Genomic DNA, 21,940 nt, shown 5'->3' with positions numbered 1-21,940 from the left:
TCATCACTATATAAATCCTGAAAATCAAAATTTCTTGAGAAGGCTCTTTACTGATCCATTTTCTACTATTAAACTTAGAATTAATTAGCCTCAAAGTACATCCCATTCAACAGTCTAAGAAAAATGTGAATAATATAAATTTCAATTTTTCAGACAGAGAGGTACATAGAAACTGATTATGGGAAGCAGCTGTGTAGATACTTCAGTGGGGGGGGCTCCCCTGCTTTTCATTTTTTTTCTTGAGATGAATTCTTCTTTTCTAATGACAATATGCTATTCTGATTTTTTTTCTCCCTTTCTTGTGTAATCTAAATCTAAATGGTTGTAGGTACTAAATGCATGCTAACTAAGCTTCACTATTTGGACTGTAGCTCTCTGAGAGGGCTTGAGATCCTTCCATAATGCCAGGTGCACTGTGCCCATTGCTTGCCATTGGTAAAACATGTTGAATATAATTGTATGTACCAGGGCCCAACGTCGATGTAGCCACAGCATGAAGACAGATTTCTCATCTGTGTCAATGGTGCCACGTGGCACTCTTCAGGGACATATACATGCAAAGGATGTAGTCAGAGATATCAGAGGAAAAGGCAGTGGTGCACATGTATAATTTGGACCACACTTTACTTTTACAGAAGATATGATAGTTCTTGGTTCTGTGATCAGGGTCATATGTGGTTTTAAAGTGTAATAAAAGAAGCTACGATATTCATTGATGATTCTGGAATATTTTTGAAAAATCCAAGGAATGATGTATCTGCCAAATTATACATGAAAATTGTAGTTCTTGAATTGCATTCTTTATCAGTTCTTCATTCTTATAAGTACTGTAGTTTGATAAAAACACACATAGATTCTATGTATAAAAAATGTGAAAATTTTAAACCAAGACACATCAAAACAACCCCCCTTACCACTCTTGATGCTTCTATGATCAATAATACATAGAAGGAAAGATGGATACATATAGAACACTTTTTAAGAAGTGGGATCATGGATGGTGGTAGTGCACGCCTTTAATCCCAGCACTTGGGAGGCAGAGGCAGACATGTGTTCATGAGTTCAAGGCCAGCCTGGTCTACAAAGCAAGTTCCAAAACAGCCAGGGCTACACAGAAAAACCCTGTCTCAAAAAAAAAATGATATCATGATCTGTGTATTGATTAGTTAGAACATACTGAGTTTAATAATCTCATTGGGATATAAAGGAAAGATGTAGAAGGTTTTAAAGCAGTGTTAAATGGATTATTTGGACATAAACCCTAAATGTAAAGCTTTATTTTTTTCCCTTCTTGTTCTTTCCTAACTCCTGCCTCCAATAATCACCAGATTCTCTCCACCCACTCTTTAAAACAAGGGGAAAATACATAAAAAAAGAGCTCATATCTTGGGGCTCTATGCTGTTGGCATCAGGACATTAAAGAGTTTCTAGAGATACTGAGCTACAAATCACTAAAAATTAAACAACTAGTTAAACAACTAAATAATGTTCATCTATGTGGGTCCCTCCCTACTTAGAAACAAAATTTAACAAATGACATCAACTGGTAGCTATTTTGAAAGCATATTTGTCAATCCTAGGGATCTCGTCACAACCCTGTGGGTTAGACCCATTTCTACTGAGTTTAGCAATAACTGAGTGTACCATAGGAAGCAGGCAGGCTGGGTGGTTATGTTCCCGTTACACTGTCTTTCCCAGCAGATGGTCTTGGCCCATCCATCACCTAAGCTAACTCAGCTGCTTCCCCTCTGCTCTTCTCCACAGCATCCACAGACTTTGGAGGGGGGAAGATGCTGCTCATAGCCATCCTTGGGTCGGCTGGAATGACCTGCCTCACCGTGCTCTTGGCCTTTCTGATCATGCTGCAGCTGAAGAGAGCAAATGTCCAAAGGAGAATGGCTCAGGCCTTCCAGAACGTGGTAGTATCTCATCCTCTTCCTAGCTAATAAACACGGGCTTACCCAGAGGGAGACCTTTGCTTTACAAGTTTCTCTTCCATCTACAATGGGAGGCAAACAACTGGAATTTCTCATTCATACCAGATGAACTTTGAAAAAGATAAACTTGATAATTTCACAGAGGACTAAAACTAAAACAGTATTCCTCCTCAAAATGTGATGTCAATTGCCTGAGAGAACACTTCAGTAGAATGGCTGTTGTTCTTTTTTTTTTTTTTAAAATAAAGGACATGAGGATAACCAGACCACAACATAATAGTTCATTTTCTAATTATGTGTGGCATTAAATGATTTTCCACACATTTTCCCATTCTTAGTTCCTATTTCCTATTTATCCGATCTCCCTCGATGCCATTATCCCCTCCTATGTGTAAGAGTTGTGTGTGAATATTCTTCTTTTCCTATGAACAATCTGTGGTTGGAATTCGTGGCACATGACATTGCACTTGACCAGCAGTGATTTTGGAATACCAAAGCCTGGGCATTTCTAAAGCTTAGAGCTTCAAGGTCTGGAGAATACATTTGTGCCCAATGTTACCAACTTTGTATATGAAACAACGAGCACAGTGCTGTGCTTCTGCTGAAACCTAACTCATGTGTCTGAGTCCTCAAGATTCTCTTCCATGGAGGACAGAGGGACTTCAGTGTCTGATTCCATGCTAGAGCTGGTTCAACTCTGGCTATTACTGGAGAGAAAGGATGGGGGTGGGGTTAGGAGGAAATACTCTGAAGATTGTCATGGTGTCAGTGATTGGTCAAGAGACTGCTAGTTGCTACTTGAATTCAGGAGAACAAGAGGTGTGCTGGATTTTGCCATAAGCACCAGTCATTCTGGGCTACGGTAGGTTCTAGAATTCAGACTTTAGGATGAAAGAGCATGGGATAGTAGCAAGGAGAGACCAGCTGCAAGGGGTGTTAGGAAGGGCCTCAGTGAGGCGTTCCCTGGGACTGCCATGAGTTACTTTTCCACTAGAACTACAAACTGATCTCTGCACAGCAGGGTGGGGTGCAAACATGTCATTCAGGCTGTCCTCTCTCCTTCTTCAGCCTTACGACGCTACTAATGGGCAAGCCAGTGCACATGCAGCACTATAGGCCACATTTCCGTTGGCATGGGCTTGCAAGGTGAAAACTATCTGCATTCCCGTTGTAGAATTAGACATGCGATTTATTTTCCACCTGTGTAGATACAAACCAGACGATCTTGTGCACCTTAGGATAACAAATGGCCTCACACAAAAACGATAAGAATATATATATATATTTTTTTTCCAGAGAGAAGAACCAGCTGTGCAGTTCAACTCAGGAACTCTGGCCCTAAACAGGAAGGCCAAAAACAATCCGGATCCCACAATTTATCCTGTGCTTGACTGGAATGACATCAAATTTCAAGATGTCATCGGAGAGGGCAACTTTGGCCAGGTTCTGAAGGCACGCATCAAGAAGGATGGGTTACGGATGGACGCTGCCATCAAGAGGATGAAAGGTGGGTGGGTTGGAAGACAACCTTTCCCTGGGGTGGGAGACAGCCATTTCCTGTTGAGATCTTCCCTTTGTGGCCATATATTATTCAGCCCAGAGGTTGCCCTGGTAGCAGATGTGGCTGTTGTGTGTGCAGATGAAGGTGGTGTTTCCTTTATGGTGACGCCTGTGGTAGATAGCATCAGACATGGATGTGAAGGACAGAGGTAGGAGCCACTTAAATACCAATAGATTGGTTCCTGGGGATTTGGGAATGCGGGTGTTCTGCCACTCACTGCTCCTTTGGGGGAAGTGTCGTTGTTTCTCATAAGGCTCATTCTTGAAATTGAGTGTGCATCAGAATTACCCAGATGACTTGCTCAAAGACAGACTCATGGCCTGCCCCCACCCCATCTCCCGTGTGTACTCTCAGTTTTTGATTTGTAAGTCTGGACAAGGTTAGAGAATTTGCATCTATGTTTCCGTGTGAGGCTGATTCTGTGGGTTTTCATGTTTTTTAACCATACTACAGAACAGTGAGGAGTCACTTTAAATCTGCTATGTGCCATGGTAGGACTAAGGCGCCAGGAACTAAATCAAAGTATTATCTAAACTTAGAGATTGTTTCTCTCTGTCCATGGGTCTCTCTCTCTCTCTCTCTCTCTCTCTCTCTCTCTCTCTCTCTCTCTCTCTCTCTCTCTCTGTGTGTGTGTGTGTGTCTGTCTCTGTCTCTGTGTGTGTGTGTGTGTGTGTCTGTCTGTCTGTCTGTCTCTGTCTCTCTCTCTCTCTGAGATTGGGTCTCACTGTGTATCCCAGACTGACCTGGAACTTGCTCTGTAACTAACCTAAAATTCAGGGCAGTTCTCCTAGCTCTAATGTATAAGCATGAGCAGTGGTACTTTTAAAATAAACACACACAAACACTTAATAGTCATAAATCTTTTTTCTGTTCTGCTTTTATCACAGAACGTTTAGGGAACACAGAAAACAGTAAGGAGGGAGGGGACTTGGAATACAGACTTAGGAAATCAGCTTTTATTAGGATCCTTCCTGAGCCTGTTTTTTTTTTTTTTTCTTATTTCATGTACTGTGAAAAAGTAAAGCAGCTTAACTGTGTGCCACCGCAGACAATTTTCACGGGTGGAGTAATACATTCTAGATCAGCCACTGACAATATGCTGATTTTTAAGAGGCATTGGCTCTCGGGACCAAAGCTACACTGTGAGGGTCCTGTGATAGGAGCAGGGCAGTGGGCCTGGGATGTCAGGTCCATCCTTATTACAGATGCTTCTGACCCACCTGACGAGTTGGCACACTCTCTAAGCCTGTTCTGGTCTACACACATCCACCAGCACCCCTCCCCTGATCATGCTCCTGTTCAAAAACCACTGACCAGTCAGCTCGAGTATCAACCAACAGTCTTTCCTCCGGTCCAAACCTGATAGTTCTTCTCACAAAGTGTTATGGAAGAGACAGGACAGGAAGAGTAGAAAAGCTGCAGCTCAATTTCCTGACTCCAGCAATCTTAGAATAAGTCCCCATGAGAGCGGTAGTGTCTCTCCGGGGCATGGGTTAGTTTGTGGATACATCTTCCATTGGATTGCTGGTATCTAGCAAGTGAAGGCGAGGGATGCCACTGAACATCCTCCCATACTCAAAATAGCTCCCAGTAACTCGTACCGGTCCAGTCATCCGTAGTGAGTCTGGAAAACTCTGCTTTAGACAAGACAGTTCACTTTGGAAAGGTGCCATGTAGCGACATTACAACCCTTGTCTTCCTTTCCAGAATATGCCTCCAAAGATGATCACAGGGACTTCGCGGGAGAACTGGAGGTTCTCTGTAAACTCGGACACCATCCAAACATCATCAATCTCTTGGGAGCGTGCGAACACCGAGGTAAGATGCTCCCACCCTGGCAGATTTGAAAAGATAAGATAGGAACATTCCGTAACAAAAGGAGGAAAGATAATAATCTTGAGAACGTTGCTTATTTTAAAGCTACAGTTTCAAGCTGAATATCTATCTAGTCCCATGGTTAGGGGGTGCTGCTGAGGCTAAATCATTAGGTAGCTGAGGTGGCTTAGCTATGAATAGACAAGACATCCCATGGTTTCTTCTCACCCTCATCCTTACTAACCAAGGGAGTATTTAAAAATCGAAATTATTACTAGACAAGTGCAGGAAGTCTTCCTTTAGGATTAGAAACAGCGGAGTGCATTGGTTCCTGTGAATTGAAATTTTTATTTTATTTATTTATTTATTTATTTATTTTGAGTTAGGTCTCACCATAGCCCAGGTTGACATGGAACTCACTCACACTGTAGCCTAGGCTAACTCTTCCAAGGAATTAGTGTTCTGAATTTTGAAGGCACCGATATCAGTGATACACGGTGATGTGAAGTTCCCATAATGCTTAGGTTAAATATGATATCAAGTTCATATGTGACAGTTTGGGCTTTAGCCGAAGTGTTTTTATTTCGGTTATGTTGTAGCCTTACAACTGCTCGATGTTCCCATAGTTTCAAACCTAGGAGTTAGGATGATTTCATCGTTTGCTGCTGTAACGTATGTAATCAGCTGCGAAGGGGGTCACAGCAAAAAGTCCTTTATGAGTTTGCCTCTCCCGCCATGCTTCATGGGTTTGTGGTTCCCAGTCTGCGTCTCAACAAAATTCCTCATGGAAAAGTTTGCTCCTACAAAATAGAAAAGCTCCATGCTGTACTTATTTATAAACCTGACAAACTTTTGCTGACTTTCTCGGCAAAAACATCCACAGTACAAAAGAGATGACTTCTATTTCCTAGATTTCTCAAGCTAAAAATATGGGTGTTTTAAGCAATATATCATCCTATGATCCAATAAGGGTGTAATTCTCAAAGCCAGATCACGTCTGTTAGATTAAATAATGAAGTAGTGACATTTGTTTTTGAGTTATTTCCTGGAAACAATAGTTGGTGTGGGACAGCAGTACATTAAAAAAAAAAAAAAAGTCCAGGGCTGGAGAAATGGCTCAATGATTAAGAGCACTTGCTGCTCTTGCAGAAGGCTTGGGTTTGTTATTTGTTTCCCACACCCACGTGGTAGCTCTTAGAACCCCTTGTAGCTCCAGTTCCAGAGGGATTCTGATGCCCTCTGCTGGTCTCCATGGTTACCTACTCCAGTGTGGTGTACATACATGCTCCCAATCAGGCACACATAAGCATAAGATTAAAATAAAAATCAGACAGTAACTGAAATGTGTCTTAAAAAACTGTTCTTATCACATTATCACATGATTGCTTGTATCTTGAGAAAGTAAAGAAAGCACACTTATGATTTTCCTTTCTTTGTGGTATAATGGGGTTCACGTGGGAATACCTTTCTGTCTTTCACTTTCTGGCGGGAAGGGTGGGAAGAATTTCAATTTCTTAAAAATATCTTTAAGTTCAAATCCACTTGATGTTTTACAATGATGGCTTGGGCTCTAGTGTGTGACACACATGTGCACGTGTACAGAAATATCCTTCAAAGCAAGAAAATCACTTCGTTTTTACTGGTTTTTAGCAACAAGGAAAAGATTAGGAAAAACAACGAGACAAGCTTTCTCTAGGAACTCTGTTGTTTTGCTTTATTCTCCTAAATTCAAGCTTTGTGATGTATGTAAGCAAAATATAACTAAAAGACTAGATCCCAAAATATAATTTAAAGACCAGGCAGTTGCCTAAGGAGCACTTAGTCACTTAGTGCAGTTTTCATGGGAAGAGAAGGCAGAGGAGACAGTGATGTGCTGTGGCTCTGTCCTCTCTGGGCATTTAGCCATTGGTCCACTGTTGCTGGAGATACAGACCAGAATGATGTTCCTGGCCGATGTTAGCTTCTTGATGAATATTGGATGAAGTTAATGGCACTCTGACGAATGTACCCTGGGGAGGAGAATGCCTTAGGTTCCCTGCCCCAGTGTTAAGGAGTTGGTGGAAGCATTTCAGGAACAGCACGTGAGTTCACATTTGTAGCAACAGAGGAGTGGGGGGAAAAAGACTGAGTGGAGGGCTGGTCCTCGAGACAGCTGTGGGGCAGTCTCTCCCATCCCCCTCCCGTCCCTTAACATCATTGCTAGGTATGTCTCTCTCGATCAGAATGGAGTTTGCTAGCCAGTCCCCAATACCGTACCACATCTTGACGATTGCATGGCTGCTCAGTCAGTGTGAGATGACTGTTTCTCAACCCTTGCCTTCAGGCTACTTGTACCTAGCTATTGAGTACGCCCCGCACGGCAACCTCCTGGACTTCCTGCGGAAGAGCCGGGTGCTAGAGACAGACCCCGCCTTTGCCATCGCCAACAGCACGGCTTCCACACTGTCCTCCCAGCAGCTTCTACATTTTGCTGCCGATGTGGCCCGAGGGATGGACTACTTGAGCCAAAAACAGGTTTGTCCTAAGAACCTTGCTTTGGACACCTTTCTGTGGAGTTCTCTCTGGAGGGCTCCCATGTGTCTAGATGGGTTTCCATTACCTTTCTTCTCTGGTTCCTTCTCAGTCTCTCTGAGTTAGGAAACTGATACTTTCCACATGCATAGAAAGAATTCAATTCCCAATACTGACAGCATATTTCCCTAAGGGCTTTAAAACCTTGTGTTTAGTGAGGTGCCCTGACCTTATCATACTGAGGTTTGCCTCTAAATACTGCCCAACCGCAGAGGCTCCAATTGCTGTGCAAAGCCCTGTACTTGCTCCCATCTCGGCAGAATCCGCTGTTTGGGAGTTGTGGAGGGACCTGGATACTTCAAGGGACTTGGATTCTGAAGACCTTTTAAAGGCCTTTTCATGCTATCGTTTCTTGTGCATTTCTCTAAGTCCTTGACCCAGAACATTCTCCTAACAAAATGAAGAGTACACCAAGCATCATCCTGAAGATACATGATCTTTTGAAATTTTAGTTTATCCACAGGGACCTGGCTGCCAGAAACATTTTAGTTGGTGAGAACTACATAGCCAAGATAGCAGATTTTGGATTGTCACGAGGTCAAGAGGTCTATGTGAAGAAGACAATGGTGAGTTCTGAACACAGAGGACCTCCGAGTCCCTCTTGAATGTCATTGCTGTGGTGTCTGATGCATCTGGCAGTGTCCCCATGGGTATTGTGTGGCCCCGTCAGCATTCTTTCACATTTGGGTTCTTGACATGACCCCGTTGTCACTGAGGACATACACAATTAGCCCCCTTCCGAGGTTCTTGGTCTCGATGATAAAATAATCTTAAAGTGAACCCAGAAGGTAACTCAAGGACAACTCATTAAATTAAAGAGATGGGTGGGGCCCTGCGTGTTAGGTTGAAGGGGTTGGAGGAAGGAACTGGAAGACGGGGGGGGGGGGGGGGGGAAGGATACATATTTAATGTGTACAAGTGAAAGAAACACCCTAGAGGGCAGGGTGAGCATCCCAAGAGAGAGAGTCAGGTACCGAGGACTTTGTTTCTTGTCATTTTTACTGGACAGGGCAGAAAATTGCCCTTCTCTAAGGTAGCATGACTTTTGGAAATGAAGGTAATAAATACACTTAGTAAATACGCTGTCAGGAAATATGTAAGCCTTTGTTTCTTTTTTCTTTTTTCTTTTTTCTTTCTTTTTTTTTTTTTTTTTTTGGTTTTTCGAGACAGGGTTTCTCTGTGGTTTTGGAGCCTGTCCTGGAACTAGCTCTTGTAGACCAGGCTGGTCTTGAACTCACAGAGATCCGCCTGCCTCTGCCTCCCGCGTGCTGGGATTAAAGGCGTGCGCCACCACCGCCCGGCTAAGCCTTTGTTTCTTTGGTTGAGCCTTGTGGTCATCTCAGAGCGGCTCTGGGTGACCCGGCACTGAGGACACGGCTGAGCTGGGGACTAACAGCTGTATTCACTTTATGCTAAGCTGTGTGGCCTGGGTAAAGCCCTGCCATTGGCTTGCTTTTATCTGGCAGTTTGTTGCAAGCCATGGATGAGTGTTCATTACTCACTGGAGTTACAAGGAGTCTAGAGATTTCCTACTACAGTGCTTGATATCTACCTTTCGGTTTTTAAAAAATCTCTCATCTATCACGATAATTTATTGATCACTGGCCATGTCACGTGTCTCAAAGGCTACTCGTATATCTCCAGGGTACTTGGGAAGCAGGTGACTGAAGAAGCCTTTACCCCATCTTTCATGCCCATTCCTCTATCATGGCTTCTTTTCTCAAAGAGGCTTCATCATGTGTAGCCACGCAACAGAATGTTCAAGCCTAGTGGTCAGGGTGTTCTTTCTGTATCCAGTCTAGACCTGATGAGATGCCAGTCCCCAAGCCTGAACAGCTAACACGGCAGGGAAACAAAAACCTTAGGAACCCATAAGAGAAGTATGCTGTCACAAGAAGGCCCTCTAGAGAAGTTGTAACTTATGAAGGCCTGCCTATGATTGTCCTCTCACTAAAAGAAATATCCGGACAGCCCAAATCAAAGCTAATTAATTAAAGCACTCTTTCCTTGTGATATTCGCTCTGCCAAACAAGATTTTACATTTGAATACAAGATCCGAGCAGAATGGAACATGTAGTATTTGAAGCAGAGAGAAATCAGATTGATCAATCTTCGTTGCCCACTAGGGAATAAAAAAGCCCTGAATGCCATGTCCCTAAACACCCATCACACTGATGACACATTCCCTAGGTGGGCAGAACATGGGTGGATAGTGCAGGGGCAAGCCCTGCCGTGGCCACCATTCTGGCGGTCGTCTCCAGTGGCTTGGCTCTGCCTCTCCCGGCTCTGATGACCATCTCTAGGACTCAGGTTTCCTGGGACATCCCCAACTGGTCATGAGAAGGTCTTTGAGTCTGTGCCTCTGGCCTCTTAACAAGGCTCAGAACTCTGCATCATCCTAAACATGATTCCCTTCCCTTGCAAAACACTTGTTTCAGTTACTGACAGAGCAGAAAATCCTGAATCCTTTCTAAAAAGGGTCCTTAAGTAGTCACTTTGACATATCACTGATACATTTTCTTATAAATGACCCCTTTGCTATTTATTCCTACGTCTTAGATGTTGTCATTATTTCTAATCCTCCACTCCTGATTTTGAGGAGCATGGAAAGCGGAGCCCTATGTGTCCCCACATGGGGACATCTTGCATCAGCATCCTCAGGAGATGCAGGTGGCTCCCTGAGAATAGGCTTCTGGACGAGACCTTCTTTCCTGGTCCCGGCAGATATTGCCCATTCGGTGCAGTGTTCTCCTTAAGGAAGGGGGAGCTGTCACTTGCCCACATAGGCCAGCTCCCCAGCTCTTCGCCCTAATCTGCAGAATCCCCCTCCTCGCCTCACTCTGGCATTTGGTGGTTTGTAGTCCCAGCTGAGGGCTTGAGAGGGTATGTGTTGGGTGACGTTTAGTTTCATGGCCTGAAATGCCATTTGGATACCTTTCTCAGATCCTCAGTGAAGGTACTTCTTGGCTTAACATCTCATAAAGGCAGAGGTTTCTCTCAGGACTCAGTAGGAATGGATGCGGCTGGGGCAGAGCAGTCAGGACTAAATTCAGTCTCTCAGAGGCAGGGTAAAGTATTTAGCAGCAACACAGACTGGGAACAGAAGGCAAGATGGTGGCAGGGAAGGAGGGTTGGAAAGGAAAAAATCAGATACTGGGTGGCAAGATGCCACCCCATGGCAGAATGGCTGCTTTCTCGGGTCCAATTTCGAAATCAGTGTTTTAAACCTTACAATCATCAGCAAAACTTTCAGAAATAGATTCTGAGTCCTACCTTCCAGACATCAGCTACGTCTACAGTATCGGATATTAGTTCCCTCCTTTGTCCTAAGACTCAAATCCAGTTAGAAAGTCACCCCACGGTCCTGTTATTATGGCACTGATTAGTGAATCTTATTGAAAGGTCAGGGTTATAACAATGCAGGTTCTACACCTGGGTATGTCCCCTGATGCCTTTTCTCTCCTATCAGCCTTTGTATTCCCTTTCAGCACTATGAAAACTAGGGAAGTTATCTACTCGGTTCTAGGTTTCTCTAAGTCCTACAGCCAGTGTGCTGCATCTTCAGCAATAAGGTCTTTTAGTTTAGTTATGTGGGAACAACTAGGAACAATGGCAATAGCCAATGTTGTTTTAGGAGTGTCCGGGACCTCACTGACCAATAACTCATAAGAAGGCATCCCACGCTTGGTACTAAGATTCTCATTTAATAACCCAAGTCCTCTGGGGAAGAGCATTGTCTACCCATGCAGGTGGCTCTGTTCAAAGTCCTTTTGAATTACACTTTTAATTAGCTTACAATACAGTGTGTTGCCATAACTATTTTTATTTTGGTTAGCCTGATCCCATCCCCTCCACCCCCATCCTTGCTTACATCTTACACTCTCTATTTTTCCTTCCTTCTACTGCCATAATCACATGGGTTCTACTCCCTCCTCCCTATTTGAAGGTCCTTTCCTGTCCCCACTTCCATGTGCCGGTTTTAGTCTCCTGTCCTGCACAGACACTCCAGATTAAACACACAAATCTAAAAATTGAAAGCTAGGATCCAGGTGTTTATCTTTCTGGGTCTATTATTTTTTTTCTCAGCTCTCATAGCAATTATACTGTTGAAAGCAGTACTATGAACTGCACTAAGCAATTCTATGTTGCCCTATCATTAACAGACAACAGCCATCACCTTGCTGATTCATTATGAGATCATTTATAATAATTAGAGTCAGTTCGAATAAGTAACAATGATACTTAGTCGATACTTTCAGGCAAAGGTCCTCAGATAGACACAGAATTAGCAATCACAACAGCTGAATTGCCCCAGGTACAGGAACATGTGTGTGGAAGCATAGAGAAGTCTCCCTGAACCAACCTCAGGGGGCAGTCATGGAGGGTTTCCTGGAGGAGGTCAGCTCCTGAGTGACGTAGTGAATGTTGAGAGAGTACTGGATATGAAGAGGAACGGCATGAGCTAGAGGATAGGGCTGATACAGAGGTCTAGAGTCAAAGGAGAGTATTGGCTTTGGGGGATTAAATAATACAACCAGGATGGGGATTCAAGTTCAAGGTTGGAGGAGACAGCAGGGATAATGTCTTGAGGATCCTTGAATTCTAGTCAAAGCTTGTAAAACTCAGGGAAGGACTTGTGATCTTAGGACATGGATACTAAAGAATGTATTTTAAGGTAAAAAAGATCCACATACTTAAAATAGTCATTTAGAACCATCAGTCTGTGTAGGAACAGGTTGTTAAAGAGTGAGGTCTTTCAGGTAGAGAGCTCACTGAAGAGGATGCTATCACTAGGCAGGGGCTGAATCAAGAGGATGGGGACAGCAAAAGAGGACAGAGCCCAAAGAAAGCAAATACAGAAAACCTGAAAGCCCATGTGGAGCCTTGGCAGTAAGGAAGTCAAAGCCTGTGGGGTTGGGGGTAGGGGTAAGAGCGAGCAGTTGGTGTGACTGTACTTTCCGTTCTGTGGCTGCAATGCAAGAGTGAGTTAGAGGAGCCCGTGGGAGGTGGGCTCAGGGTGGTACAGAAAGAAAGGAGGTGTGAGTGCAAGGGAGACTATTGAGTGAGCGGGGAGATGGGAGGATACTTTCAAACCTGAGCTGAAAATACAGAATTCTCCCTTGGGGCTCACAGCCATTCCACAAAGGAATGGAGAGGACTGCATAGGTAGAACCACCCTGGAGAGAGAGGAGGTGGTCTCTAGAAGGCACCTTGGGAAAATGCCTGCAGAGGCAGGTTGTGGAAGATCCCCAGAGTCTTCTGATTTTATAGGCTGATGTTCACTATCGAAAGTTTGGGCATATCTCTGGACAGGGGAGAGGGAAGAAGGAGAAATAGATCTCTTAATAGTGAGCCATATGATTATTGGGTTGTGTTAGAAGCCCCCACACCAAAGAGAATTTGATGGAAGTAGCAACAAGCATCCAAAGGACCCCAGTATCCAGGCTCTATCTCATTTCACCCAGCCTGGACACAGTAAGACACTGAATGATCTATTACCTGTGGCCTAAAACATTTCCCTTCCCTGTCATCTGATGCTTAAGGGAGCCCCGACATGTCCATCTCTGGAAAAAATCCATGGCCTGTCCTAAGGTGGTTTCTTCAACTCACCCCTTGCCCCTTGTTCCCGTTATCCCTTTTCACATTACAGTTATATATTCTGTTTCTGTGCCTGTCCCTATGTAAAAACCCACGGGTGCCCCTGAAAGCCATGAGGTAATCAGTGAATAGCTGAATGACTATCAAACGTGCACATTCACATAGATTGGCCCACGTCAGACTCCCCGGGGTAAGGCTTACACTATCTGCATGCCTTCGAAATTGAAAACATGCTTGTGGATGGAAATTCACACCAACTCTTCATAGGTTTGCTGTGCTTTACGTCTGGGATTCTAAACACAAAGCCCTTTCTGCGTAAGTGATATCTCACTTGGTTCTCTCTAGGGAAGGCTCCCAGTGCGCTGGATGGCGATTGAGTCACTGAACTACAGTGTCTATACAACCAACAGTGATGTGTAAGTACATGCCTTACCGCCAAGGAGTTTTTCTAGAAAAGTACATATTGAAGTTCTACAGAGAAGCAGGAACAGCCTGTACCCCGAGGAGGAAATAGAATCAAAGGAAATGAAGACCCAGAGTGGAATTTTCTAGTGTAAAATCACAGGTGTCAGGTCTGAGGGCATCTTCACCCATCACATACAGACTTCAGGTGATGAATTCATGACCTCTAAAGAGAGAAAGGGCATGGGGGCCTCCCCACGATTCCACTCCCTGGCCCCGAGGTCTGAGGGAGAAGGAGCCTGTCATTCACTACGTCCTCACTGCAGACAAGCACACCACTAGGGTCTCCCCACTTTTCGAAGACTCTTCTTAGGGTTCCACATGTTCAGTAGTTCATAATGACCATTTAAACATCAGACAGGAGAGAAGGGACGCAACTCCCAGCTGTCTGGCGTGGAATCCATGATCTTCTTGCATTCTCTGCTTCTTGGGCTAAGGGATGGGAGACGTGAGTCACTTTCTCATTACAGTCCACTGTTGACCCAGGGGAACTCATGCTGTATGCCAGACCTCACCCTAGACAGCATACTATTAGCATTTCCTCTTTTGATAAAAGCTTTCTAGCCAGGGCTGGGGGCGGGGGGGGCGGGGCACAGACCTGAGGTCACCCTATTAGCTGATCACTTGTCTTATGCTGTGCCTCCCGCAGATGGTCCTACGGTGTATTGCTCTGGGAGATTGTCAGCTTAGGTGAGTATTTAATTTACCCAGTTGCCGAAACACCGTGCAAAGGGCGTGGACCCTCCAGAACTTCCTCGTAGCCTAATTCCACTGAGCACTACTTAGTTTTTCTAACGCCGCCAGGTGGAACCTACTAATAGAAGTGTTTCCAAAGATGAGTGCAACTGCTCACACTTCTCTTTCTAAAAGCTGTGTATTGACATCATACTTAACATGAAGGGTCTCATGGCTGTGAGCTTCACTATAAATTATTTCTATCTGTGCATACATGTCAGAGAGCTGTAGTAAGTTTCTCACAACTTTAGATGGGTGCTATGCAGTCAGTAGAAACCCCATCTTTTTTTTTTCCCCGTTTCCCATTTCCCTCCCGCTCCTCCCAAATACTGCCCCCTCCCCCCGCTCCCCTCCCCCTATCCCCACTCCTCTTCTCCTCCCCCCAGTCCATTCCCCCTCCCTCTCGATACTGAAGAGCAGTCCAAATTCCCTGCCCTACAGGAAGACCAAGGTCCTCCCATTTCTATCTAGGTCCAGGAAGGTGAGCATCCAAACAGGCTAAGCTCCCACAAAGCCAGTTCATGTATTAGGATCGAAACCTAGTGCCATTGTCCTTGGCTTCTCATCAGCCTTCATTGTCCGCCATGTTCAGAGAGTCCAGTTTCAACCCATGCTTATTCAGTCCCAGTCCAGCTGGCCTTGGAGAGCTCCCAATAGATCAGTTCCACTGTCACAGTGGGTGGGTGCACACCTCGTGGTCCTGATTTCCTTGCTCATGTTCTCCCTCCTTCTGCTCCTCATTTGGATCTTAAGAGCTCAGACCGTTGCTCCAAATTGGGTCTCTGTCTCTCTCTCGATCCATCGCCAGATGAAGGTTCCCGTGCCATTCTCCTTGGCCTCTCGTCAGCTCTCATTGTCCGCCACATTCAGAGAGTCCGGTTTTATCCCATGTTTTTTCAGTAGCAGTCCAGCTGGCCTTGGTGAGCTCCCAATAGATCGGCCCCACTGTCTCAGTGGTTGGGTGCACCCCTCATGGTCCTGACTTCCTTGTTCATGTTCTCTGTGGGTGATGGGGAGAGAAAAGTGGGTGATGGGGAGAGAAAAGTGGGTGATGGGGAGAGAAAAGTGGGTGATGGGGAGAGAAAAGTGTGAAGGAGAGGATGAGGGGAACTGGGGGAATCAGGGTGATTGGGGATAAAGGAAGGTTGGATAGGGGAGCAGGAAAACTCATACCTTAGTTAAGGGAGCCACCTAAGGGTTGGCAAGAGACTTGAACTTGGAATGGCTACCAGATGCCCAGGGCAATGTCCCCAGTTAGTTCATTGGGGCACCTGAGGATAGGGAACCTGAAATGAACCTATCCTATAATCATACTGATGAATATCTTTCATATCGCCATAGAACCTTCATCTAGCGATGGATGGAGATAGAGACAGAGACCCACACTGGAGTACCAGACTGAGCTCCCAAGGTTATAATGAGGAGTAGAAACCCCATCTTAAAGGCTATTTAATAACACAGGGAAAAGCACATGCCCCAAACCAAACACCTCATGTATAACATGAAACTGGTTTTACAAATCAATATTTTTTAAACTGTAAGGCGCTATATTGAAAAGTAATGAGTGGTGTTATAGAATTTCTCTTCATTGGGTTTTATATTCCAAGTTTTTCTATGATAAGTATATAGCTTTTCTAATTTACGCTGTACGGTAACTATTGCTAATAAACTAGGATTTGCGTAAATACACACTTTCAAAATGAAAACGTAAATGTCATTGGCACCTGAGATGTTCTCTGCATAGACTCAAGGAAAATTGGCACTGTCTGGAATGAAGCCTTGGTGGGTCCACCGATGGAGTGGCCGTGCTGTGGGGTGTTTACCGATGTAAGCCTAACCCTGTTGCACAGTGAGGTTGTGGAGGGAGGCAATGGAGTGATCTCCTTCTCTATATCTTTCTCCTCCTCCCTGCTTAGCATTGGGCAGGAAGCACAGCTTTCTGTGTCCATGGGACTCACATGTCCTACTTCCTGTGTTCCAGGAGGCACCCCCTACTGTGGCATGACGTGTGCAGAGCTCTACGAGAAGCTGCCCCAGGGCTACAGGCTGGAGAAGCCCCTGAACTGCGATGATGAGGTGTAAGTCAGGCCTCGCTGAGGCTCTCTCCCTTCTCCATGTGACTCTAATGGAGAAGTCATTAGATACATTAACACACCGGTATCGAGATCTCAGATAGGTGCAAAGGGATTTCTGCTGGGAAGACCACTATGCGATGGGCAATAAGTAGCAATTGTCCCTGCTACCTCCCTCTAGGAGAGTTGTGAAGGAACTGCTCTCGACAAGGTTGAGATAAGGAAGGAAGAATATGAAATACACAAAATCGTTCATGAACAAAGTCATGCAGACTTTTTATTCAGGTTGGAGTAGAGATTTCAGAGTTACTCCATTAGGCAACAGCTTGATCACACTCTTGCTTCTTTTGAGATTAATTTTCACAAGGAAGAACAATTCATGTTAGTGATGCTTCCATTCCAGAACTAGTCAGCAGACATCCCTGAGTGACATGATTTCAAGAGTACTAGGTCGTAGGTTGAACAAGCAGGATATTGTGCAAACTTTAAGAGAGAAGGAGATGCTACTGCTTCCCCTGGTATAAGAGGAATAAACATAGGTCACCCTGCACAGACATAAGTGATCAAGGGACTCCAAGAGGATGTGAATAAATTCTGGAATGAAAGTTGTAAAAACACAGTTAAATGAAAAATGAAAGGCTATGAAAATGTAATTTTATAAAATGAGAATCTTTGAAGAAAATCCAAAGTGAAAATTTCAGGAAATGAAAGTGCAGAGAAAAGTCTAGTCAATAGATTGGATCAAATGGGAAACAGAATAGCATGTCTTGAAGACAGGGTAGAGGAATCAATAACTCAATCAAAAAACATAATAATTTTAAACAAACAAAAACAATAACTGAGGACTGAACACACAAACAATACTGTAAAAAGACCAAGCCTACTAAATCATTGGAAGTAGAAGAGACCCAAGTCAAAGGTACAGAAAATATTTTCAACAAAATCAAAGAAGAAAACTCCCCAAATCTAAGAAAGAGATGCCTGTCAGGTACAAAAGGCATTTAGAATATCAAATAGAACATGAAACTCCCTATGTCATATAATAGTCAAAACACTAAATGCACAGGGAAGAAAGGATACTGAAAGCTGTAAGAGTGAAAGATCAATCCATGTATATAGAAAGGCCCATCAGAATAACAGCTGATGTTTTCCGTAGAGACTATGAAAACCAGAAGGGCTTGGATGGATGTTCCACAAGTTATGAAAGAACAGAGTTGTTGATGTATTCAGTCAGTACACTAAATAACCAGACCAGCTCAAGAACAACAGTTATATTTTTAATAACTAAATTCACGCTACCAGAGTGGAAGGTCCAAAATCCTAAATGGTCCGGCTAGCCCAGCGTAGAGAGAGTGCGCACCTACCTACCCTGGTTTTTCTACCTGGGCTCCAGACGGTCACACCCTAACCAGATGTGATTGGTTGAGCTTCCCCATCACAGAGTTACTAGCAGAGACAACAACAAGCAAAACTGTCAGTGAAAATTGAAGGATAAAGGAAAGCTTTATATGATAAAAATATTTTAAATGTTTATGACTAAGCTTTCTCTACAGAGGATGTTAGAACAAAACAAACACATCTAAGAAGGCACAGAGAATAAAAAAATTCCAGAATGTTAAATCAAGATAAGTATAATAAAACACCACAAAGCAATAAAATAATGGGAATTAATAAACACTGTTTAATAATAATTAATATTTCAGTATCAATTCCCCTAATAAAAAAGACAGATTAACAGATTGTATTTAAAAAACAACATCTAGGGTTGAAGTGATGGCTCAGACATTAAAGAAAAAGACTCAAAACCTTTATTTTCTTAAAGAGATGCCATCATTTTGCTGCATTCTTAAAAAAAAATACTCATCATCAACAATAAATACCACTTTAGGTTAAAGTGATGAAGAAGCATTTCAAGCAAATGTAACTAAGAACCATGAAGGAATAACTATTCTAATATCCAACAAAATATTCTTAAAACCAAAATAGTTCTAAGAAAGGGTCACCTCATTCTCATCAGAGCAGTGGTTCTCACTCCTCCTACTGCTGTGACACTTTAATATAGTTCCTCATGTTGTGGTGACCCCCAACCAGAAACCTATTTCGTTGCTACTTCATAACTCTAATTTTGTCACTGTTATGAATCTTAATGTAAATATCTGTTGTTTTCTGATGGTCTTAGATAACTTCTGTGAAAGGGTTGTTTGGCCACCAAAGAGGTCGCAAGCCACAGGTCGAGAACTAACACATTAAAGAAAACCTACAGAAGAATGTTACAGTCTTAAATATTTATACATCAAACATAAGAGCACCTGATCTCATAAAAGGAATACTATTAGATCTTAAGACCACTAATGGACCACAACACAGTGACTGTGGGTTATTTCAATACCTCTCTGTCATCAGTAGACAGGTCATTCAGAAATTCTGAAGATAAAAGACGTCTTAAGTCACATAGACCCAATAGATACCTGCGGAACATTCCACACAAACTAAGAAATATACATGCTTCTCAGCAGCCCATGCAACTTTCTGAAAAACCTGTCACATACCAGCACACAAAGCAAGTCTTACAAATACAGGAAAATTGAAATCACATCCTGCATTCTATCTGACCACAATGGAATAAAGCTGGATATTAACAGCAATTGAAACAACAGAGATTACAGAAATTAAACAACACAATTCTGAATGGTAATTGGGCCAAGGAAGAAATCAAGAATGAAATTTAAAAATTTTTTTTAATTGAGTGAAAATAAAAACACAATAAACACAATATATAAAAATCTATGGGACACAATGTAGGTCGGCAGCAGAGGAAGATTTATAACAGTAAATGCCAGAATCAAAAAAGCTTTAGAAATGTAAGATTAATAACAATGTATCTGAAGTCCTTGTAAAAATAAGAGCAAATCACATCTAGCAACATATAATAAAAATTGGGGCTGAAATCAATAAAATATAAATGAAAACATGCACAAATAATCAATGCAAATAAAAATACGAAGATACAATATAATAAAGGGGTGGTTCTTTGAAAAGATTATGGCTGTCAGCGTCATGACCATACATCCCTCCTGCCCCACGCTAAGGCAGAGTCGTGTCTGAAGCACAGTTGGAGTTGATCTTATTTATCTTTCATTCCTTATGTTCGAAGGTATGATCTAATGAGACAATGCTGGCGGGAGAAGCCTTATGAGAGACCATCCTTTGCCCAGATCCTGGTGTCCTTAAACAGGATGTTAGAAGAGCGAAAGGTGAGCACAGTTTGATGCAGGTGCCCTCGTCCTGGAATTTCTGTTGTATCCAAGGTGATCTGTTATTAAAAAGTCATTGGACAACTCAACAAGCTATTCTGAGAAGAGCCTTAGGCATTACAGCATGACGGATATGCTCACTAATTTTGAGGAGATGGAATTTAGGGGGAAATAAGATTTCTTTGTAAGATATAGTTATTCACACATACATTAAAATACAATCTGCAAATCGTCTATTAGAACTGGAAGGAATTGCATTCATGTAGCCTGCCCTTTAGTTTTATCAGTGAAGAAACAAAGAGGTAAAGTGATTTGGCCAAGAATACAGAGACAGCAAAATCAGCCTATAGTACTGTTTGGAGGGTAAGAAAATCTATTGAAGCATTTTAAAAGGTGATTGATTGCCTGTACCATTTTAGGGGTCAACAGAAAAATCTAGGTTACCAGGAGAGATAAAGAGTAAGTGTAGTCAGAGGAAGGAGCCCACACCAGCTGATCTTTTCAGGAGAGGCCAATGAGATAGTAAAGATACTCAGAAACTAAGGCTACAGGGTGTAGGAAATCTTATTTAGAAGCCATGGGATACACTCAGAAAAAAACATTGTCAACTACACAGAGGGATTGAGAGCTGGTATCCCCCCAGCTATGAAAGATAAACCAAAAGGCATTGACCTAACTGCCCCTGGCAGAGGCAGAAGCAGTGCCGCGTGGGTCTGATCCTTTCTTATTCTTTCAGACGTATGTGAATACTACACTTTATGAGAAGTTTACCTACGCGGGAATCGACTGTTCTGCCGAAGAAGCAGCCTAGAGCAGAACCCTTCATCTTCAGCTGCCATTTGCCCTTCACTGGCGTGAGAGCGTCTTGATAACCTGCGCTAAGCGAGCAGCCCACTGCCAAGAGATGTGATATAGAACTGTATATATTGTGCTATGTGTTTGGGACCCTCAACGTAAAGCCCGTGCGGACCTGACTCTAACGTGACTGTATATACTGCTCGGAGGAAGAATGTGCGGAGATCGGAATGCCTATTTGTGGGTTCAGAGAATATATTTTTCTAAAAACACGGATTGCACAGGAAGGTGTGCGTGCAGATACTGTAACGCAGAATTTGTTCTTGTCCTAGATGTGTTTTTTATATTTACCTCTATAATTGAATGCTATAAAAAAGGCTCTGCTGTGTACACATACAATACTGTTAATAAGCCTAACAATTCCCTTGAAGGCACAGGAAGAAACGTGAGGGAAATGTACAGATTATATTAGAATGTGGGTTACTCCCCAGGAGTCTGAAAAGAGGGTCTCTGCATTTTGCCCCTCACCTACAGAAGCCAGTTCATTTGGTCAGGTGACAGTTTGTCCTGTGTTTCTACAGCACACAAGTTATTCCAAATTGTTATCACCTGAAAACTTCCTTAGAAGACTAAGAACATTTAGAGATATAAGCAAGGTCAATATGTAGATTGGTGGGACTTTCAGTCTCTCTAATAATCTGTTGTATATTCTAAGGAGGAAAACTGGGAATTTAGGAACGATGTGTGACATTTGTGACATGGAGTTACTCTTCCCACATGTATCACACACTGACGTATCCCAATGTGTATTGCACACTATAAAAGTTTGTAGTTCTGATCATCTGTGAATTTACTGTTGATGCAGTAGCCACCTGCTGCATTGCTTCTTCCTGTAGGTGAATAAATGTCTCATCTACCCACATCCTGTCCAGGAGTATATCTCATAGGTATTGCAAATATATTCCTAAGAAGATGTCTTGAGATTCATGGAGTGAGTGACTGTATGACCCTCGACAGGAATGCAGAACACGCAAGGCCAGAAAGTGCAACAACTCCACCTCTTAATTCACTGTCTTTTCTTAAGGGAGTATACCTCCAAATGCATTCTATTTTAATGATTTTTATTGTTTTTTTATTATA

The 21,940-nt window shown here is 43.1% G+C and overlaps 1 protein-coding gene across 2 annotated transcripts in view; it reads left to right on the top strand.

The window, feature by feature from the left end:
* Tek (TEK receptor tyrosine kinase) overlaps positions 1-21,720 on the top strand; it is a 103,836-nt gene extending 82,116 nt beyond the window's left edge. The window contains exons 14-23 of one of the 2 annotated variants that reach the window (XM_057784399.1): positions 1,765-1,916; positions 3,234-3,444; positions 5,206-5,316; positions 7,637-7,827; positions 8,337-8,450; positions 13,828-13,898; positions 14,594-14,634; positions 16,661-16,757; positions 19,906-20,005; positions 20,742-21,720. In XM_057784399.1, coding sequence (XP_057640382.1) covers positions 1,765-1,916; positions 3,234-3,444; positions 5,206-5,316; positions 7,637-7,827; positions 8,337-8,450; positions 13,828-13,898; positions 14,594-14,634; positions 16,661-16,757; positions 19,906-20,005; positions 20,742-20,816 — 1,163 coding nt within the window. In that variant the 3' untranslated portion in view covers positions 20,817-21,720. Of the gene's footprint in view, positions 1-1,764; positions 1,920-3,233; positions 3,445-5,205; positions 5,317-7,636; positions 7,828-8,336; positions 8,451-13,827; positions 13,899-14,593; positions 14,635-16,660; positions 16,758-19,905; positions 20,006-20,741 lie in introns of both variants that reach the window. The other variant, XM_057784398.1, reaches the window with a different exon arrangement.
* The last annotated feature ends 220 nt before the right edge of the window (positions 21,721-21,940 follow it).

The sequence above is a fragment of the Chionomys nivalis genome, chromosome 11, assembly GCF_950005125.1.
Source record: "Chionomys nivalis chromosome 11, mChiNiv1.1, whole genome shotgun sequence".
NCBI lineage: Eukaryota > Metazoa > Chordata > Mammalia > Rodentia > Cricetidae > Chionomys > Chionomys nivalis.
This window is presented reverse-complemented; position numbering and strand designations above follow the sequence as displayed.